The following is a 22,036-nucleotide window of genomic DNA, read 5'->3' on the forward strand; positions in this document are numbered from 1 at the left end:
CCAACTCAGTTGAGACAGCAGAATCAGCGGGCTCAACCCAGCTCAAAAGAGTTGGCCTCTTCAGATGTGTGAAATAAATGTTTGTTGTTGTATGCCGCAGGTTTATGTGGTTGGTTCTTACAAAGCAACAGCTAACTGACAAAAGAGCAATTTGATCCACACCACTCTTTTCACCAAAGTGATGTTTCTAAAATGGAACACCAAGGGTCTCTCCTGGTGGCGCAGGCAGTTGAGCGCCGTTCTGTGAAGCTGTCCGCAGTCTCTGCAGCACCGCTTCGATCCCAGCCAGGCGGCGAGGGTCCCGCAGCACAGCAGACCTCTCCTGTCCTGCCCGCGGCTCCCCTCAGCAGTGTATTTTGTCAGTCTGCCTGTTCTGTTCCCAGCTCTGTCTCTGGTGAATTCTCTTACCCTCCCATGCATCTGGCCTGTACCCCGGTTCTTGCATAAATAAATAAATCTTAAAAACAAATGGACCACCAATCATGCTAAAATGACTCTTCCTATGATACTCCAATGACTTCCTGTTATGGGCTAAATGATCCCCCCAAATTCATGTTAAAGTCCTAACCCTCAGTACCTTAGAACATATCCTTATTTGGAAACAGGGTTATTGAAAATATAATTAGTTAAGATGTGGTCATACTAGAGTAGGGTGAGATCTTAAACTAATACAACTGGTGTCTTCATATAAAGGGGGAATTTAGAGACAGGCATGAATGCCATGTGAACACAAAATCAGAGATCAGCCTGGCATGTCTACAAATCTGAGAAGACTAAAGCTTCTCAGAAAATCACCAGAAGCTAAGAGAGAAGACTAGAACTAGCTCTCAGAAGGAACTAATACTGCTGACACCTTCATCTCAAACTTCTAGCCTTGTCACTCCCCATTATGTGGGATAAAGTCTAAATTCTTTCACAAGGTAAACAAGTATATGCTCTATCTATAGTCTCTGTCTATAGTCTCATAACTCACTGTCATAGTCTTAAACCTACTATCTAACCAGCCATAGCCTCGCCCTTTCACTAGCCACACATTTCTAGTGCTTCAAAGCTTTTGTCCACGCTACCCAAACCTTGACTCTAATGTCCTTCCTGGAAACTCCTATCCCCCACTAGATACCACATCTTTATATAATTTCAGTTTGGTATTTAAAGCTTCAGATCCAGTTTTACCTCTGGAAACTTTCTCCTCACCTTCCCATTCCTAACTCTGAGAGCACGGGTTATAGAATGCTTCCAAAATGCCCTGGCCCCATCTATCTATCTATCACAGTACTTATCATACCCTCACACTGTGAGTAATGACTTATTACATATCTTTCTCCATATCAGCAGACTTGATATGAAGCTCTTCAGGGCACATTTTCTGTCCTTTGATTCCTTGCACCTAGCACAGTGCTAGGCAGAATGGCAGGGCAGGAGACATTTGTGGAGGAAATCTATGAGTGTGCATGGGCAAAACACGAACTGATGTGTTCTTGGCATATGGGAGATATATTCTGGTTGTGTGACAATTGGCAGTTGAGTTTACTTGAAAGCCAAAGCACCCAATTAAACACCAAACATTGCTTCCTTTTTCGTCTTCATTTCCTTCTTTCTTTATAACTACCCAATCTCACATGCTTTATAATGCTTTTAGATGTAAGTGACTGTGAATTATTACCATGTATAGGCCTTTCATCTTCAAGACTGACAGTCTACATTCCACATTTCTCAGGAGGGAGAAACTATTATAACTATATTTTTGCTTACCAAGAGAATTGTTAATGGTTATCCTGGAGGAAAAAAAAATCTATAAATATCCAACCTATAATGAGGCTGTAAGCTTACTTTCTTCCTTTACTAATGAAATTCTTTCTGAGTGCACAGCCGGAATTGCTCCATAACCATTACACGGAGAAGAGGGACAAAGTCAGTAGTGAATTTTTTTCTTTTACCTGTTTAGTCCTCATTTTGGAATCCAGCGACAGATTGTTGTAGGTATAATGTGCCTGTGTGACTCCACAGAAGAGAACAGCAACTATCCCTGAAATTCAAAAACATGCCAGTCAAAACCAATTCTCGTTGCCATCTATGTCAGGGGCCCAAGCTATCCCAGCTGGAAAATGGACTTGTGTCAGTCAAGTCAACACTAAGGCTAATTACCATGATCACAAAACCTGGGTTAATCTTGCCACTTGCTTTAAACATGGGTTTGCAGAATTAAATATAAAGAAAATTATTCAGTAGATTCTTCCTGGGGAGAAATTATTCTTTGGCCATGAGTTAGAAATATTGTGCTTGGAAACACGTGAACAAAAGGTTATATAGTCAACTCTGGACTTCTCAAAGCCAGTGCCAATGACTGTGCTGTATTCCATGCTAAATGCTGGCATAGTTGCTCCGATATCTGCTTCCCACTGTGTATCTTGAGGAGCCTGAAAAGGCTCCTGTCATAATGTAACTGAGTATTAAAAACCATGAGTCACAACCTAAGACACTACAAGGGTCTGGCAATGCGCTTTCTTGCTTAGCAAGAAAGAGGCTCCTGTTTGCCCCTTGCTTCTTTGGCAGAGCTGAGTCTTCTGTTTTTCTGCTGCCGAATAAAGTAATGACCACATCCAAGGGACATACTCTTTGAAGGTGAGCTGGTCTGTTGTGCGCTTCCTGCCTGCTGCTGCCCCTCAGTTGCTCCTTGGTTATGTAAAACCACACCTACACTCAGTGCTCCCTGGGGACGGAGACACAGCAGCTATGTGATAAGTGTGTTATTTGTCTGGTGCTCTGTCATTCCCTGTTATTGCCACTGGTCTGGGGTGGGGAAGGGTGAGGGTAGCATTCTACTCTGCATGAAAGCTTCAATTAATTATGGGAAATTGGGCATAGAGGAGGGTTTTGGGAAAAACACAAGATGTAAGTATTCCTCAACTCAGACCAAGGGGATCGAATTGAATTTTAAGCAGCAGAATCTTCCAACTAAAAACACTCATAAATTAAATGCTGATGATTCTTAAGAGTATAGCACTATGTGAACTGAATGCTGACATTTCAAATGAATCTGCAATAAAGAATTTTAAAGAACCAAGCATATTTTTAAATATGTAGGCTGCATGTTTCTATTTATATATTGGTTATTTGAGGAATCTATTTTGGATAAAATATTGCTAAGACATATTTATATGACACAAGTGCATTGATATATCACTTATTTACTTTTGATATTATGTTCTAAAGTGTTAGGCAAAAGGAAAAAACTAGCAGGAAATTTTTGCTAAGACATATTACACAGTAAGCATCTCTATAGATTTCTGGGAAAGCTTTCAGTTTCTTAGCTTCCCTTCAGAAATTCTAAGAAAAAATGCCTATAAAATATTATATTTCATCCTTCACAGAATTTCTATTAAAAAACAACCAATACCAAGGAAACCCAGGTTACTGGAGCCCTTCTAGTACTTGGAGGCAGTAGAAGGACTGCCATGCGTGCTGTTTGCTATCACATATTTTTCTATATTAAAAAATGTAATTTATCTCTCTCTGCTGATTTTGTAGTCTGTTGGACTCTTTTCTGGGTGAGGTTTAGCTGGCCCTCCCACTGTTGTGGAAACATTTTGACTGTATATTGATCTGCAGAGAAGCAGTGAATAAAAAAGAGAGGGAGTGGTGTGGGTGGTGCATAAATGCATTTGAGAACGGGAACTGGTCCTTCTCGGTTACAATATTCCTGGTGCTCAGGCCAGAACTCTGGGATTACCCGTTCCTTGTTCTTTTGTCCTTCGAAACTTACCCTGAACCCAACCAATAGTGATTCTTTTAGGGGCCTCCCTGGTGGTGCAAGGGGTTAAGCACCACACTATGAAGCCTCTGGGGAGCCACCCACACGGCACAGCAGACCTCTCCTGTCTGGCCCGCTGCTCCCCTCAGCAGTGTATTTTGTCAGTCTGCCTGTTCTGTTCCCTGCTCCATCTCTGGTGAATCCTCTCACCCCCTGCATCTCTGGCCTGAACCCCAGTTCTTGTATGCATAAATAAATAAATCTTTAAAAAAAATAGTGGGCCTCCCCTGGTGGTGGAGGCGGTTGAGCACAGCACTATGAAGCTGTCTGCAGCCTCTGCAGCGCTGGTTTGATCCCAGCCAGCTGGCGAGGGTCCCACATGGCGCAGCAGACCTCTCCTGTCATGCCCGCTGCTCCCCTCAGCAGTGTATTTCTTTAGTCTGCCTCTTCTGTTACCCGCTCTGTCTCTGGTGAATCCTCTCACCCTCCCAGCATCTGGCCTGTATCCCGGTTCTTATATAAATAAATAAATAAATCTTAAAAAAAAAGTGATTCTTTTAAAATAATATACATCATATCAGTCTTCTGTTTAGTGCCTACAGAATTGAGTCCAGTCCTCTTCTCCCTTTCTCTGCTAAGCCTGTTTCACTGCGGAGCCCTTGCTCTTATGCTCTTCTGGCCTCTGCTGTTGGGAAAGTCACTTACCGTTCCCTCCTGCCCTTAAGAGGTTGCATTATCATAAGCAGGATATCTCCCTTCACTCTATAAAAAGGATCTATATCATTCTCGCTTATATATTTTTCCATATTTTTACAGGTATGTAACATTTTGCATATTTATGTTTTTATTTCCTACCTTCCTGCTCTGCATGGAAAGATGGTTGATTGCAAAGGGATTCACCAGTTCCTAAGCCATAGAACAACGCTAGGCATATGGACATTCAACAACTATTTTTGCATAAATGACTATTCCTATCTCCATGTAACAAGTAAGAAACAAATTTGCTCAAGGTCACCTGAATGTGGCAGAGCTGGATTTCAAAATTCCAGACTCCCTGTGATTTTCTTCTTGTATTAGACCATCTGCAAGTGTCTTCTGGTAATTTTAAGCCATATAAAAAAAAACAACAACCTATTTCTGGTGTTCCAGGGGGAATCGTCAGGATCTGATGATGAAGATTACATATCTGAGTTGACTGGGCATTTCATTCGAGGATATTTTTCCTAATGGCTCCATTGGTTTTCATTTCCTTTCCTCTATTAGGACACTAACAGGCAATGTTTCCGCAAATACTTTTTGAGTTTTGTGTATGAGTATGTCACACAAGCAACAACAATGAATGTACCTCTTACAGCTAAAATCAAACAACTAAGTTGATCTGACCCTTAATATTAACACACATAATCATAATTCTATATTGCTTGGCGATTAATTAACTCACACAAATTACTATAATTAGTATGACTTTTACATGCCAAAACACATTTTGAAAATGTCTCATCTAAATACAACTATTATCTATATAATTTTCTGCCATCTAAACACATGCAGAGTTGACAGTTTTCTACTTTCTAAAAGTGAATTTTAATTGTCATTGCAGGGCCTCCCCAGTGGCACAGCGGTTGAACGCTGGGCTGCAAAGCTGCCAGCAGCCTCTGCAGCGCCGGTTCGATCCCCGGCCATGGGCGAGGGTCCCACATGGCACGCAGACTTCTCCTGCTGTGCCTGCGGCTCCCCTCAGCAGTGTATTTCATCATTCTGCCTGTTCTGCTCCCCGCTCTGGCTCTGTTGAATTCTCTCACCCTCCCGCACTTCTGACTGTACCCAGTGCTTGTGTAAATAAATAAATAAATCCTTAAAAAAAAATTGTCATTGCATTTTTACCTGATGTCAATAGTTTTACTGCTGTTCTATGGGCCCCCTCTTACAAGCTCAGGATATCAGATTCTCAGGTGGAAAAGGACAGGGGAGGGGCCCAAGTGTTCTTTGTGCCAGACAGTAAGCCAGTGCCTAGCTCCAAACTCCCATCCTGTGCTTGTTGGGGTTGAAGCTCTACAGACCACACCTTCCTTTGCCAGAGTCTGTTGGGTTCTGCCAAAATAGAGCCCAGAGGGAGCCAGGGCACAATAGGGTAAAGAGTGCTGTTTCCTGAGGGGAGAGAGGGGCTGTGTCCAGATGGTTAGAGGGGGAAGTGTCCAGAGGGGGAGAGGGGGCGTTCCTCACTCACCTGCTGTTACTGCTAGTTGCATCTCAACAATGGTTCTTCACCACAGTTATGGTGTAACCTCTTTTTTTTTTTAAAGATCTATTTATGCATATAAGAACTGGGGTACAGGCCAGAAGTGTGGAGGGTGAGAGGATTCAACAGAGAAAGAGTGGGGAACAGAACAGGGGGATCTACTGAAATACACTGCTGAGGGGAGTAGTGGATGAGACAGGAGAGGTCTCCTGTGCCATGTGGGCAGCTCCCTGGCTGGGGATCAAACTCATGCTGCAGTGGCTGTGGATAGCCCCACAGGTTGGGTCTTAACCCCTTAAGCCACCAGGGAGGCCCACACAACTTCTTTCTATTTTTGTTGTAGGGCAAGTAAAGAATCAGGCTTTTCTGCCCTCCCACCATTAGGACTGATGATGGATCTCTGAGGTTCTGAATGCATGCCTGATGGCGGCACCTGGAATGGGGTGTGGGCATACGTAGATGCGTACACCTGGGCTGAGAGACTGGACCTATAAGGGCGGCATCACAGGGACACCAGAGAGTGAAAGAGACACTGGAAGAGAACCAGCAGAGGCCACGAGAGAATGCCTGAGAGCCCAGAAAGAGTGAAGACTTGCTGGGGGCTGGGAGGCCTGCCAGCCTCCTGGCCCCCCAGCACCCCTGCCTGCTATGTACCTGGTTAACTCAATAAAATCCTGAAAAATCCACCAAGAGCTCCAGGACTCTCCTTCACTTGTCTGCTCAGATCATAGAGATCCTGCTCTGTGCTCTTCCTGGCACTACAGTTGTTTTCCTGCACTTCCAAACCAGCCTCTGGCCCCCCTTCAGATCCACTGTATCTTTGTGTGTGGAGCATCCACACTTTGCAGTATTCAGAAGATTTTTGAGCAAATTAAGTTTTGTGTCTCCCTTTTAATTGCTTGTATTTATTCACAGATATTCTTCATTTTGGCCATTTGAGCCCCTGACCTAGTTGAGAGTTAAGTGGGAGTTATCCTTCAGAGAAGCCAGCAGGAGCCAGGCAGCATCCTCAGGGGTCTAGGTCCTAGCTCAGTGGTTCCTTTTTAGCATCTTCTAGATTCTTTTCTCTTTGTTTCTCCAATTATAGGATTCACACCTGAATCCTGCGATTGCTACTTCTGTGTTACCACAATACCCTCTTTTTACGTTTTTGACATTCTACCATTTGTTCTCCCAATTTCCTGCTTTCAACTGTCATCAGCAGCTGACTCCTCTTTTCCTGACATATTCCTGACCAGTACTCTCTGTACTTCTAATCCTTCTAATTCTAAATTTTGACGGTTCTCTGAAACCACTGAAGATTTGTCATCTGGAAATAAAACCTACTCTTTTCCTCCTATTATAACTGGGACAAGGGGTCACCAATGGCAGATAAGACAGCTAAGACACCATGCTAAGTTCCAAGGACTTGACTTATGTTCCTATCTGTCCTACCTATGGTTGGAATTGGGATATTTAAAAAGTGATATGAGTTTGAGCTAAATTGGAACAAATGACTTGGGGAGAGGAGTAACATATGCCTAGAACTATAAAAGAGGCATAGTCCAGACTCAGCCATGTGTCTCCTGATTTCCCATCTGTAGGGTAATGTAAAAAGTATCAGGCTTTTCTGCCTTCCCGCCATCAGGATAGATGACGGATCCTTGCATCCTGAATGCATGCCTGATGGCGGGCACCTGGAGTAGGGTGTGGGCATGGGTGGATGAGATCCACCTGGGCTAAGACTGGGCTACTGTGACACCAGTAGCAGCCGAAAGAGCAGCTGAAAGAGAAGCCGAGAGAGAAGCAAAGAAGCAGAAGCAGAGATCACCGGAGAGCCCAGATAGAATGAAGACTTGCTGGGGGCTGGGAAGGCTGGGAGGCCTGCCAGCCTCCCAGCCCCCCAGCACCCCTGCCTGCTGTGTACCAGGTAAATCCCAATAAAAGACCTGCAAAAACCACTGAGGACTGTGACTCCTCCTTTACCCAGTCTGCATTGGATCAGAAAACCTGCACTGTGTGCTGTTCTGGCCTCTATAATTGGTGTAGTCGGCAGGATGATCCATGCAGATGGGTATGGAGCCCTCTGAAGACCTGGAGGGACTAAGGAGTAACAGGCTGTGTTTGCCTGTGACGACACTAGAGGCACCATGGCGGCACAGAAGGTGGACACCATCCGGGAGCTGCAGGACGAGACCTCAGCTGGAGGAGGAGATGCCCGAGAGGACCAGCCAATGACCCCTGAGGCAGCCAGAATCATCGTTGAAGAGAGGACCATGATTCGGAGCTCGCCAGTGCTGATGCAGGGAGAGACCAACGAACTTGGCCTAATGGAATTGGACTGATGGACTCGGACTGATGAACTTGGACTGACAATCCCGCCAGAAGGTGGAGGACCTTGGCAGGCTATGTTTTATTTTTTTGAGAATCTGGGGGTGGCCAGTGGGCCTTGATGGCCAAAAGCAGCCTGTGTATGCCCAGCAGCCAGGCAGAGAAGAAAAGCCAACTGAGAAGGCAAAAGCTGGTGCTGATGCTAAGTTTGGGAAGCCCTGAGTGGCTGTTAAGCATCCTGAGTATGCTGAAGACCTGTGAGTCTTGTAAAATCACCTGTGGGTGATGCCCTGCTCGTTGTCGAGTGAGGGTGAGGAGCTGAGGAACCCGTCCTTGGGGGACGGGTGGGCAATGTGGCTTGGGATTGAGCCCAAGCTGAATGTAGAGTTTGGATCCCCGACCCATGTGCTTGTGCAGTGGGTTGGCCTGAGTGCAGGGGTCTGCGAGTCACATTGGTGGCTATGAAGGCTGAATGTTGGAGCGACTGCAGACAGAAACCCTGAGGGTTGGCGATTACCCCCAACAGAATAGAATCGCCAATCCCAGAGTGAGTGCATCCTGGGGGTGGATGCTGTGTGTGGCTTGTAGCCGAGACTATAGCCAGAGAAGGCCAGGAAGCCTGACGTCTCCTGGTGTGTTACAGTAGATGCCGTGAGTGGTTCCCCTCCCTCGTATGAGCAGTGCCTTCGGCAGAAATGGTGGATCATCTGTTGGTACCAATAATTGTCTTTTGCCACTAGGTTGGGGCCCTGCCTGGACTTATTTGTGTTCTGTTGTATTTTGTTATATTGTGATGTATTTGCTTTTGTGGGCCATGGCTGCATTGTTTATATTTGCTAAGAAAATTGTATATATGTAGATTGTATGGCAGAAAACCCTGAGGGGGTGGACTGTAGGGTAAGGAAAAATGTCAGGCTTTTCTGCTCTCCCGCCATCAGGACAGATGATGGATCCTTGCGGTCCTGAATGCATGCCTGATGGCGGGCACCTGGAGTAGGGTGTGGGCATAGGTAGATGGAATTCACCTGGGCTGCGACTGGGCTTTTAAGGGCGGCGTCACAGAAACGCCAGTAGCAGCCGAAAGAGAAGCTGAAAGAAAAGCCGAGAGAGAAGCAAAGAAGCAGAAGCAGAGATCACAGGAGAGCCCAGATAGAATGAAGACTTACTGGGGGCTGGGAGGACTGCCAGCCTCCCGGCCCCACAGCATCCCTGCCTCCTGTGTACCAGGTAAATCCCAATAAAAGACCTGCAAAAACCACTGAGGACTCTGACTCCTCCTTTACCCGGTCTGCATGGGATCAGAAAAACTGCACTGTGTCCTGTCCTGGCCTCTACACCATCACAAGATCTTTCTAAAACATAAGTGCTACCCTACAATGCATGGCTATCTTGAGGTGTGAGCAGTTCCCCATCATCTGAAATGTTTGGACTGAATGACCATCTGCCAGAACTGCTATAGCAAGAATTTTTTCCATAAAGTAGAAATTTGGATTTCTGTAAATTCTGTGGGTCAGCATTTTCCTATACTTTCATTTATTAGCTAGCTAGGATTAGCATCTCAATTTAGAATTTTCTTTTACCTTTGGGAAAAGGGAACAATACTAGATCCAAAAAACAAAAAAAAACAAAAACAAAAAAAAACCTTTAGGTAATTTTTGAATAGTGGCAGTCCAATTTTCTCAAGATGAAGTTACAGGGCTTCAAATATCATGTCAATTTTATGTAGACAACAGTTCTAGAGTAAAATTTTAAAACATAATCACCATAACTTATAAAATTAAAAATTTAATTTTTAAAAGTAAGCAATAGGTTTAAATATAAAATCAAGAAGTTATCTCTTTGTAGAAAATGATGTTTCTAAGTCTCTGAATCACAAGCCTTTAAGTCAAAGGATATTGAAAGTGGTGAGTTCGGACATCTGTATCCAAGCCACAAAGTCAGCTTACTTCAAAGGACTCCATTTCCTTTTTTCTCTCTTTCTTGCCCCTCTACTTTGCTTTTCCTTGTCACTCACAGGATGTGCTAATTTACAACTTATCCTTCTGTCCCCCCTACACTTCAGAAGCTACTAGATCCCAGCGGAAGCTCAACTGTGGCCCGAAATATGTATAAGGCAAGAGAACTTTTAGAACTCTAATATATGTCCAATAATAATGTACATCCAAAACACCTGAGAAGCTTCTTAAAATGCTTTGGTATGTGTGGGGTACAGCCTGAGATACTGCATTTAAACTACCATGAATGTCCATGCTGCTTTTCTAGGATCACACTTTGAAAGACAAGTCTCTGATCAACACTTTGATCAGAGTATCAACTCTGCGTTGCTATGGCCTGGCCTTGATAGCATATGGTCCTAAAATGAGTTCTTGCCTTATTCTTGCCCTGTTACCACTTGGCTATTTGTCCCGTGAAATGACTCACTGGGTATGGCCATGGAGACTACAGGATGAGTAAACCTGATCCTCGACCCAGTGTAGTTTTCCTTCTTTATTCTCCCAACAGAGGCAATATAAATACTAAGACAACTAGTAGCAGGTGGTATGTAGGAGAGGATAAGAAAATAGGAATCCTGATGAATTTCTTTCTGACTGGGGAAAGTGGGAGAAAGATGGGGAAAGTTTTCCTAAGGGATGCAGAAGCATTTGAGTCTTAAAGCAAGAAGAATTTGGGGCTGTTGGCACAGAGGTAGGGAATTCAATGTAAATAAAAGAGGAAAGGTAGGAGACTATGGAGCATATGTGAAAAACATGCATTTTATAAGCACAGTTTGGGTTTTAATCCATTATAGGTTAGGGAATAAACACAAATTGAATAATTAATTACAATTTTAAAAAAGATTTATTTATTTGTTTGTTTGTTTATACAAGCACTGGGGTACAGGCCAGAGGCACAGGAGGGTGAGGGAATTCACCAGAGACAGAGCAGGTAGCAGAACAAACAGAAAAACCATAATACACTGCTGAGGGGAGCAGCGGGCGAGACAGGAGAGGTCTGCTGCGACATGTGGGATTCTCACCAGCTGGCTGGGATCGAACCAGCACTGCAGAGGCTCTGGACAGCTTCACAGCACTGAGCTCAACCCGCTGTACTTCCAGGGAGGCCCAAATTAATTACATTTTTAAAAATGCAAAACAATAGAAGAAAGAGCCAATACATCCTGTACTTAAAGTGGTCAAACTAATTATTACAAGTATGGAGTTATTTGTCTTATGTGTTTTATTAATCAGAATATTAATAAAAATTAGAAATACTAAGCCTGTAGTATCCTCTGCTGGCAAATTTTTTTTTTGCATGTTTTTATTTATTTATTTGTTTGTTTTGTTTATACATGCACTGGGTACAGTCAGAAGCGCGGGAGGGTGAGAGAATTCACCAGAGCCAGAGCGGGGAGCAGAGCAGGCAGAAGGACCGAAGTACACTGCTGAGGGGAGTAGTGGGCAGCAGGAGAGGTCTGCTCGCCATGTGGGACCCTCCCCCTGTGGCTGGGGAGCAGCCGGGGATTGAACCGGCGCTGCAGAGGCCATGGGCAGCTTCGCAACCCAGCGCTCAACCGCTGCGCCACCGGGGAGGCCCTCTGCTGGCAAAATGTTACTAGCTTTTCTTTCTTAACAAAAAAATTGACATTTGATCACTGTGTTTCCATCTCTGCTGAAAAAACTATCAGTCATTAAATGTAAATACTATGTTGCATATCCAAAATCTTGGGTCAAGTTGTATTTGTGGATTCCTGTGACAATGATGAATGGAATCAAGTATACATATTCTAGTCCACAGCAGAACATGCTCAAAAATAACTGGGATTAAAATAAATAAGAGTTCTGATACAAGAACAGACATACAGACCAATGGAATCGAATAGAAAATCCAGAAATAAACCCACAGGTTTATGGTCAACTAATCTTTGACAAAGGAGCAAAGACTATGCATTGGAGCAAAGAAAGTTTGTTCAATAAATGGTGCTGGGAAAACTGGGTCGCTACATGCAAAAGAATGAAGCTTGACCACCACCTCACACCATACACAAAAATCAACTCAAAATGGATTAAAGAACTAGACATAAGACCTGAAACCATAAAATATATAGAAGGAAATATAGGCGAAACACTACGTGATTTGCACATCAAAGACATCTTTACAGACACATCACCCAAAGCAGTGATAGTGAAGGCAAAGATAAACAGCTGGGACTATATCAAATTAAAGAGCTTTTGCACAGCAAAAGAGACAATAACAAAAACAAAGAGAAACCCCACCAATTGGGAGAACATTTTTGCACCCAACACTAATGATAAAGGACTGATCACAAAAATCTGCAAAGAGCTGATGAGTCTCAACAACAACAAAGAAAATAATCCAGTCAAAAAATGGGCAGAAGAGCTTAAAAGAAACTTCTCTGAAGAGGAAATGCAAATGGCCAACAGGCATATGAAAAAATGTTCAACATCACTTGTAATCAGGGAAATGCAAATCAAAACTACCATGAGATACCATCTTACACCAGTGAGAATGGCACATATTAAAAAAACTAGCAACAACAAATGTTGGCGAGGGTGTGGAGAAAAAGGAACTCTTCTGCACTGTTGGTGGGAGTGCAAACTGGTCCAACCACTGTGGAAAGCTGTGTGGAGATTTCTGGACCTACTAAACATAGAGCTTCCATATGACCCAGCAATTCCACTCCTAGGTATTTACCCAAAGGACACAGAAACATCAACTCCAAAGAACACCTGCACCCCTATGTTTATAGCAGCACTGTTTACAATAGCTAAGCTTTGGAAACAACCCAAATGCCCAAAAATAGATGACTGGATCAAGAAGATGTGGTACATATATACCATGGAATATTACTCAGCATTCAAAAAAGATAAACACATGCAATTTGCTGCAACATGGATGGCGCTGGAAGGGATCATGCTCAGCGAAATAAGCCAAAAAGAAAAAGAAAAATACCGGATGGTCTCACTCATAGCAGGAATCTAGAAAACTTAAATAAGGGACCAGGAAAATGAATAACTATAAGAAAGTGAAAATCAAAATCAACAAAAAACTATGAACCAGAGACACTTTTAGGGGGGCGGGGGCAGGAGGGGAGGGATTGGGGTCAGAATGGGGGGCTGCAATTGTATGGGGAATATAACAATAAAATTTATAAAAAAAAAAAAAACATTAAAAAAAAATAAATAAATAAGAGTTCTGAAAAAAAAAATCAAGAAGCATCTTAGAGAAAATTGTGAGAGAGTCTGACTCGTATGCATGTGCAAGATTGTCTTTCAATGTTTGGAGAGTGAGATTTCAGTGGTGGGCAGATCCCTGAAGGTTTGGATGAAGGGACTGACTTACGCAATTTTCAAAAAGAATGAGAACCAACACTTTATGATTCCAGCTAAAACAGCTATTTGAGAAGCCGCAAAGAGGTACACAGAAAAATTCAAATTAATTGGCAAGCAAAGAATGTTAGGAAACAGCATGAGTAGGTTTATAATTGTTTGGGAAAAATAATGATTCTGCTGGCAAGTAAATGCTTTCCAGAGAGATCAATTTTCAGAGGACAATTAACCCTTTTTGGTGAACAGAGTGCCATTTACACTATTCTCCTTGATTCCTGCATCTGAATCCTTTTAGAGAGTTTCAGTACTACTAAAGTTTGTGTGTATGTGTGTGTGTGTGTGTATATATATATATATATATATATATATATATATATATATAATCAAGCCTCACTGTCTGGTTACAATTTTATGTAAGAAAAAAAGTATACTGTATTGGCATCAGCAGACCTAACATCTATTTGGTCATATTTCACATAATTGACTAGTCTGATGACTTGTGTAATTTAAATTTACTGCCTGGTCCACTGTTTTCTTCTTAATGAATTAAAAAAGATGGCCTGTATTCATGTTCTTTACAATGAGGTATACAAGAAAACCCACTGAGGGTAGAAGAAAGTATAAGAACTTCACAATTTTTAATTAGAATCTTTGTATATGCTAAACTGTGTTAAGTACACTGTAGACAAAAACAAAACAAAGCCCAAAAAACTATGCCTGTGTACAGCTAGGCATGTGATGAAATGACTAATTTTGGCCAACAGGTGTCAAGAAATTCTGGCAAACACTGCTCTTGATAATCTCTAGGCATCTCCCATCTGAAATGTCTGTTATCCAAATGGTTCAGTTTTCACATTTACTTTGAGATCTGCATATGTGGAATTGCAGAATTACCTGGACCACACCCCATCCAACAGCTAAATGTTGACTTCCTGTCAACTAGATTGCCTAGTGTGCCCCTCTGACCTAGAACTTCTCAAGGATTGGGTCCACACCATTTCTCTTTGTGTTCCTTCTGACCCCATAAAAGTGTCCAGCAGATGTCAGGTGCCTAAATGCAGGTTTGTCAAAGAAATGAATCTCTATTCCAAGGAATATTTATCTACTTTGAAGAGAAAACACAGGGACAATTAGTTTTTGATCCTCACATACAAAGAGATGTTTATCTAGATTTATTAATGGCAAGGTCCATTTTCTTCTATATTTATTTATTTTTTTAAATTCAAAACTATTGTCACCTACTCTCCGGTCCTCATAGAATTATTCAGTAGTACCTTTCTCAATTAAAGTTGATGAAGCCTTCAGATATGGGAGCTGAAAAATAAATGTCCGTCACATGCAGCATGATTTTCTTTGACATTAAATGCAGACTTGAGGGGTTTCTAAGACTGGAGAATATTGCATTTCGGACAGGAAATATTGATTATATCATCAGAAAACAAAAAGAAAGTGAGTGAGAAAGAAAAAAATGTGTCTTGTTCTCAGACTGTACTCAAAGGAGTTTTAAGGCTGATGGGCTATTTTTCCATGCCACGCTTTTATTTATTTTTGATCTAGTAAAAAGAGACATTCTGACAGGTTTCTTACCACCACAGCTGAATGTGAACCTGAAACTCGGAAGTCAAAGATTTAACGAAATAGAAAACTCCTTCAGGGAATATGAAAAATTTCAAGTTTCCAAAGAGTGCAATTATTGTCTAGTTCACCAGATTTGGTAGTTCCATAGTTGGCAGATTAATCATCAGTCTGTGGAATATAAGGAAATCAATACAGAAAACAGCACAAATCTATGTTCTTATTTCTGGTTTCTCTAATACAGACTATACACCTACATTTAAAAGTTACTTCACGTCTGTGTCTCAAGGTTATAATTTTTCATTTAAAATAAAAATCTTCTGGAGAGGAGGCAAAGTCTTTTTTCACATACAGTCCTGATATTCCACCCCAGATGTTGGTGTTCAGGCTTACTCTCTTCACCCTGGTTTCTTTTCCATTTTCAATTCCTTGAAGATAGCTTACACATTTACACCAAAGTCACCTAACTCTCTAGCCCACAAGATCATCAAAGAAGTCCATGTCCAGTGATCCACTGTATCTTTTTGTGTGGAGCATCCACACATTGCAGAATTCAGAAGATTTTTGAACAAATTAATTTTTGTGTCTCCCTTTCAATTGCTTGTGTTTAATCACAAATATTCATCATTTTGGCTAATTGAGCCCCAACCTAGTTGATTAAGTTACGTGGGAGTTATCCTTGACTCGTCTATCTCTTTCACTTATGCATTAATTACCTGTACCATCTATTTCCTGACCATTTCCTATAACCTGTATGGAACATGGGTTCTTGAGAAAGGAACTTCCCTTATTCTCCTATGCTTCCTAGTACCATGAGTAAATGTTAAAAAATGGCTGAAAACACATACAGTGAAGAAAGAAGGACGAACTTTGTCCACTGTTCAAGTTACATGTACCAGATTTTTTGAATATTGAATTGATGAGCTATTTGGTTCAAGAAAGTGCAGGTGTGAGTTAACAAGTTATTATGCAAGGAGATGTAATTTACACCTGTGTTTGTTGAGATGGCATCATTGAATGTTTGCCCTTGGTTCAATATGTTGGGTAAGTAATCCCCTTGAGAATCTTGGGTGCCTATTACTACAGTTTGAATGCCTAATATTTTGAGACTCCAGATTTTATTTTTGGCTTAGAAACATTCTTATTTGTTAGCAAATAGTTGACTAATTATGTTGAATTCACATAGTCCTGTCAAAAGCAGGAGCGGCTTTAAGCTAAGAAATGTTGGTTAATGAATGACATGTACTCAGGAGTTGAAATGAGTCAGATTTGTTTTGAGAACAATTCAAACCAAATCCCCTCCTAGTTATTTGTTTTATTTACTGAGATCTAGAAACATATTTCCTATCCGGTCATGCAATGCATCAGTGGCAAGCCAAATGGAACACATTCACCTCTGAGCTAAGTCATCTTAAGAGTTTCAGATAAATTTTGCCAAGTTGAGAGATGATGGAAATGAGAAGTAATGAGCCAATTTACTTACTCTGATCAAGTAAAATACCAACATATCCAGTAATAGTTGTTTCATTTGGAAATATTTCTTCCTTGTCTATCATGAAAAAGACTTTCCCAGGTTACTCTACAAAAGCCTTTCAAGAACTGACCTGACAGATAAGCAAGAACTGAACTTCAAGAGTCAGTTATGCTTCCTCATGACAATGGAATTAAGCCTATGTCATCTGACAATAGGACAGATTTCCTGGGTGATGGGATTGAGAATGAATTAACTGTATGACACCTGTACTGAGTGCTGCTCTTTCCAATATCTTGGTCAAATCACTAATGAATGGGCTAGCGTGTCCCTAAGTTTTATCTTTCTATGTGTTAATTTTTTTTCAGTCTCTTATTATCTAGAATCAAACTATAAAATCCAGTAGCAGTATATAGTAATCAGGACTTTCTTTTTCTTTCAGATTTTTATATGTTGACTTTCTTAGATGGAAATCATTCTAGGCTGAATAAATAGTGGGCTATAGAGTTAAACTTTTTGTATGAGAAAATGAGGTATGCTGGTGGCTTCCTTGCCCCTCCTTCACATCCAGTGGATGTGAAATATGCCCCAGGAATCTAAAACTGGAAGCTGACTTTATTACAGCAGTGCCTAGAAGCAGAGAAATCATTAGACATGGTGTCAGTGTTGTCATTAGAAATCTTACTCTTTGGGTGTTTAATGACAGTCCCTGAAAATTTGCTTCTGGCAAAAACCTGACCCCCAAAGTCTCAGCTGGGAGACAGATTATAAAAATGAATTTTCAAACAATCTGTACAGCTGTGCTTTTTGGTTATCTTTATAAACTGAAAGCAACTTCTATGACAGGATTCAATTCCATTGGGATTATGCCATAAATAATACTGCTGAATTATTTTCAGGATTCAATTTAAAATAATGGCTCAGTAACCTAATGACTTCTAGAAAATAGGCCTCTGCATAAGAAAAACTCTTCCTGATAAGAAATTAGGTATGCATGAGTACCAGGCATCTCGTAGAATACCTCAAGGTCATGTGTTTACTTAAAAGTCATATGCTGTACATGAACAATGTCCTTCCTTACAAAAAAAAATAAAATAAAACCCTTTTTACCACGAAGGTAAAGGACATTGAGATAACAATTAATAGGGTGACTTATTCAAACCTTTCAGCAAATCAGAAGAAAGGCCAGAAACCAGAGACGTACTTCCCAGTGACTGGTTTTGTTAAGTAGGGCAGACACATGTCCCTATCCATTCTCTTCTTTTTATGCTCTCCTGGCTCATAAAGACTCCCTAACGTCCATTTCTATTACACACCCTAGTCCTTAGTAAGACTTCCGTAAGGAACATGGGGTACTCAGATTCTTTTCACCTCCTGCCCCTAGATTCTACGGCCGCTACCTGTGGCTTTGTTTTCTACGATTTCATTGCCCACATGTGATAATGTGTTGTTGTGAAGTGCTCTTGGAAATGTGAGCATATCATGTGCACCTGTAATTGTGAACATCTGGGCCTATAAGCAGAGAGCATGGAGTATGTGCATTCTGCATTCTGCACCTGGGTTGAGAAGCAAGAGACCCTAGGGGAGGCCTAGGGGGTTAGAAAGGTTAGGGTTTGGTTGCTGCCTCCTTGCCTGCTGGTCTGCCTGTGAGTTTGGTCCCCTGATTTAGCATTAAAGACCTGTCAAATACACTGAAGTCTCCAAAATTCTCTTTCTGTTTGCCCTAATCAACAATGAACCTCCCCAGCCTGGGATGGTTATACAACCACTTCTCACTTGCCATTCTACCCAGTCTTCCCAAAGAAAAGTTTTTTTTTTCTAACTGTACTTGTATCCTTCCAATAGCAGAGAATCAGACTTCTGAGTAATAGAAATGACTATCTTCATTTGCATGTTTAAAAGCCACTTGTTTCCATAAAACTAAGTTTCATGTGACTATTGAACATTTGCAGGTGCAATTTCCAAGAAATTGAGATAGGCGGCTGCAAATGTGGCCCTTGAAGTAAAAGATGATCAAAATAAATCAAATGATCATCATCAAATTAGTAACAACTGAAGTGAAAGCAGAAGATGTGGTAATGAGCAACCCCCCCTCACAATGAAGTGTTCATAATGAGTCTTGTAAGGAGCTGAATTGAAAAGGATAATGAATACTGTGCAAACTATCTTTAAAGGCTTGATTCTTTTTGTTTGTCTATCAGGATGCACCTGGCATAAGTTGATCCCAAGTAACCCAGCCTAGAGGCTGTGCTGTCTTTGAGTGTTTCTTCCCTTCTGATCTGTCACCAAGTTATGCAGTTTTTTTTGTGGAAATGGGATATTCCTTCCCATGTACCAATTAGGTCTCTTTGTTTGCAAACAATACAAGTTCACTTTGGCTACCATAATTAGAAAGGCATTTATTGGAGGGAAGAGTGATAGTTCTCAGAAAGAAGGCATAAAGGAATTCCAGGGATCTGTGGCAGAGATCAATACAGGGTCTCAACAGGATTTTGCTGTTGGAGAGAGCAGACATCAACAATTATACATCTTTTTATCTTCCTAAAGATTCTCAGCCCAGGGAAAAGTGACCTTTCTTTAGATGTCTCTATTGTCTTTGGTGGGAGAGGATGGGACATTCTGATTAAGAAGATGGCATCTTGGGAAGGGTGCAGCTCCCTAAACATCAGGTGCTGTTATCAGTGAAAGCAAGCATGGGAGCCAGGCAGTCAGAACCAACATGTATTCACCAGATGACCCTTGACTAGACTCTTCTTAAATCCACAGGTCTCTATTTTAACATAGATGGGGAAACAAGGTTGCATATTAATGAAATTTATGATACATCCTTTAATTGACATAAGAATCTGTTCTGGAATGTCCTGATCAGTGGACATACAGAATGTGTGAAAATACCATCGGGCACAGAGCACTCAGAACTTTTTAAAGCAGTCTGTAATGAGAATTTGAAAGTTTTTCCTTTCTTTGAGCTAAAGTCATTCATTTGGTTGCTCAAAAGATATTTACTGAGTGCAAAGGATAATTTAGCCAATTTGCTGTTGCTGATATAGCTCTCATGGACCTGATAGTCTAGTAGAATTTTTGCCCATCAATTCTAACTACACATTAGCTCTAGTTCTATGATTTAGAACTACAGAGAATAAATCACATATTATAGTGAATCTAGATGCACATATACAAATAATAGCCTCTTAGAAATTATAATGGAAGAAGTTTTCATTTAGCACAGTACCACAAAATATAAAATAGCTTAAAAACCACTTAACAAGAAATTTGTAGGTCTAATGTGAAGACAACTATAAAAATTTACTGCAAGCCATAAAAGATGACTTGAATAAATGGAGAGACATAACATATTCCTGGGTGGGAAGGCTCAATATTGTAAAAAAAAATCTCCTTCCCTTCAAATTAATCTAAACATGTAATGCAACACCAACCATAATCCCAAAGTTATTTTCTGCTTGGAACCTAACAGAGTTATTTCAAGTCCTTGTGGCATAATAAGTATGTGAGTATAGCAAAGAAGATTTTGAAACTGGAGGAGGTGTGTAGCAGTTAATTTCCTACATCCAACATATTAAATGAGCCATGAAGATGAAATGATAAAAACTGTGGAGACCTAAGGTTCAGTGAAAGGATAAAAAACCCAGAACATGTATATACATATATGAATCTGTGCACTTAGACATTATATCATAAATTCATAGGCTTAAGGTGAAGGATTTTAGGACAAGTGGATAACAATACTGGAAGAAAATTAAACCCCTAACTCCACATCTCATATCAGAACATATTTCTGATATGAAAACAAAACCAGATAATTATTAAAAAGAAAACATAGATTGGGCCTCCCTGGTGGTGCAAGGGGTTAAGACGCAACCTATGAAGATATCCACAGCTAATGCAGCACCAGTTTGATCCCCAGCCAGGGAGCAACATACATGGCGCAGCAGACCTCTCCTGACTCGCCCGCTGTTCCCCTCAGCAGTGGATTTCAGTCAATCTGCCTGTTCTGTTCCCCACTCTGTCCCTGGTGAGTCCTCTCACCCCACGGACCTCTGGCCGGTACCCCAGTTCTTGTATGCATAAATAAATAAATCTTTTTTAAAAAAGAAAATATTTATTATCATTCATAAATACTTGTGCTTTCTAAGCAGAAATGAATAAAATCTTGAGTTTTCTAGGGAGGAAATAAAATTAACCACATAAAACTTGGACTTATCTACACCAACCTTTTCTCCTCTCTAAATAAACAAAATGTAACGTATTTGAAAGCTAAAACCCCTAAACTGGAGAAAAGTCATAGACTACATGACAATCAAAGGATTAATTTTCTTTTTTTTTGCAAAGATTTATATTTACTTATGCATACAAGAACTGGGGTACAGACCAGAAATGTGGGGAGTGAAAGGATTCACCAGAGACAGAGTAGGAAGCAGAACAGGCAGACTGACTGAAATACACTGAGGGGAGCAGGAGGCGAAACAGGAGAGGTCTGCTGTGCCATGTGGGTCACCTCCTTGGCCAGGGATTGAACTCGTGCTGCAGAGGCTGTGGACAGCATCACAGTGCTGTGCTCCACCCCTTGCGCCACCAGGGAGGCCCAAAAGATTACTTTTCTTAAAGAGCTCCTATAATTTAATATGACAAAGATAAGCATCTCATCTCAGTAGGAAAAAAAGACAAAAGACAGAAATAGTTCACCAGAGAGGAAATACAAATCACTTATGACATGAATTAGAATGCTTTTCTCAGTAAAAATAGAATAAACTTAAATCAGAATAAAAAGGAATTTGATTATCAAATTAACAAATGAGTAAGACATAAGATAATGAAGATGTAAGTGAATTATTTCTCTCTTGTATTGCTTACGGAAGGCTAAAGAAAAAAGTTTTCAGGAGAAAAATTTGGACAAATCTTTCCAAGCCACTAAATTTTTTAATTTGGGGCCTCCCTGGTGGTGCAATGGGTCAAGCGTCAGCATTATGGAGCAATCTGCAACTGCAGCACGAGTTAGAACCCCAGCCAGGGAGTTGACCCACATGGCACATAAGACCTCTCCTGTCTCACCTGCTACAACCCTTTGCAGTATATTTCAGTCAATCCACCTCTTTTGCTCCCCACTCTGTCTCTGGTGAATCCTCTCACCACCCCCACCCCTCACCTCTGGCCTATACCGCAGTTCTTGTATGCATAAATAAATAAATCTTTAAAAAATTTTAACCTCCCTCTTAATTCAGAAATTTTATACTAGGTGTTATATAAATAGAAATACATACATCAATTTATAAGGGTTACCATTGCAATCTTATTGATAATATTGAAATGAGCAAACAAATGGTTGGTAGATTAAATTATGGAAA

At 41.1% G+C, this 22,036-nt stretch overlaps 1 protein-coding gene across 1 annotated transcript in view; it reads right to left on the bottom strand.

The window, feature by feature from the left end:
* SLC9A9 (solute carrier family 9 member A9) overlaps nucleotides 1-22,036 on the bottom strand; it is a gene marked incomplete at both ends in the record, with an annotated part of 608,321 nt that overhangs the window by 269,890 nt on the left and 316,395 nt on the right. The window contains one exon of the mRNA XM_084232807.1: nucleotides 1,938-2,026. Within this exon, the coding sequence (XP_084088933.1) occupies nucleotides 1,938-2,026 (89 nt within the window). The remainder of the gene's footprint in view (nucleotides 1-1,937; nucleotides 2,027-22,036) is intronic.

The sequence above is a fragment of the Talpa europaea genome (assembly GCF_964194135.1).
Source record: "Talpa europaea genome assembly, chromosome: 4".
In the NCBI taxonomy this organism is placed as follows: domain Eukaryota; kingdom Metazoa; phylum Chordata; class Mammalia; order Eulipotyphla; family Talpidae; genus Talpa; species Talpa europaea.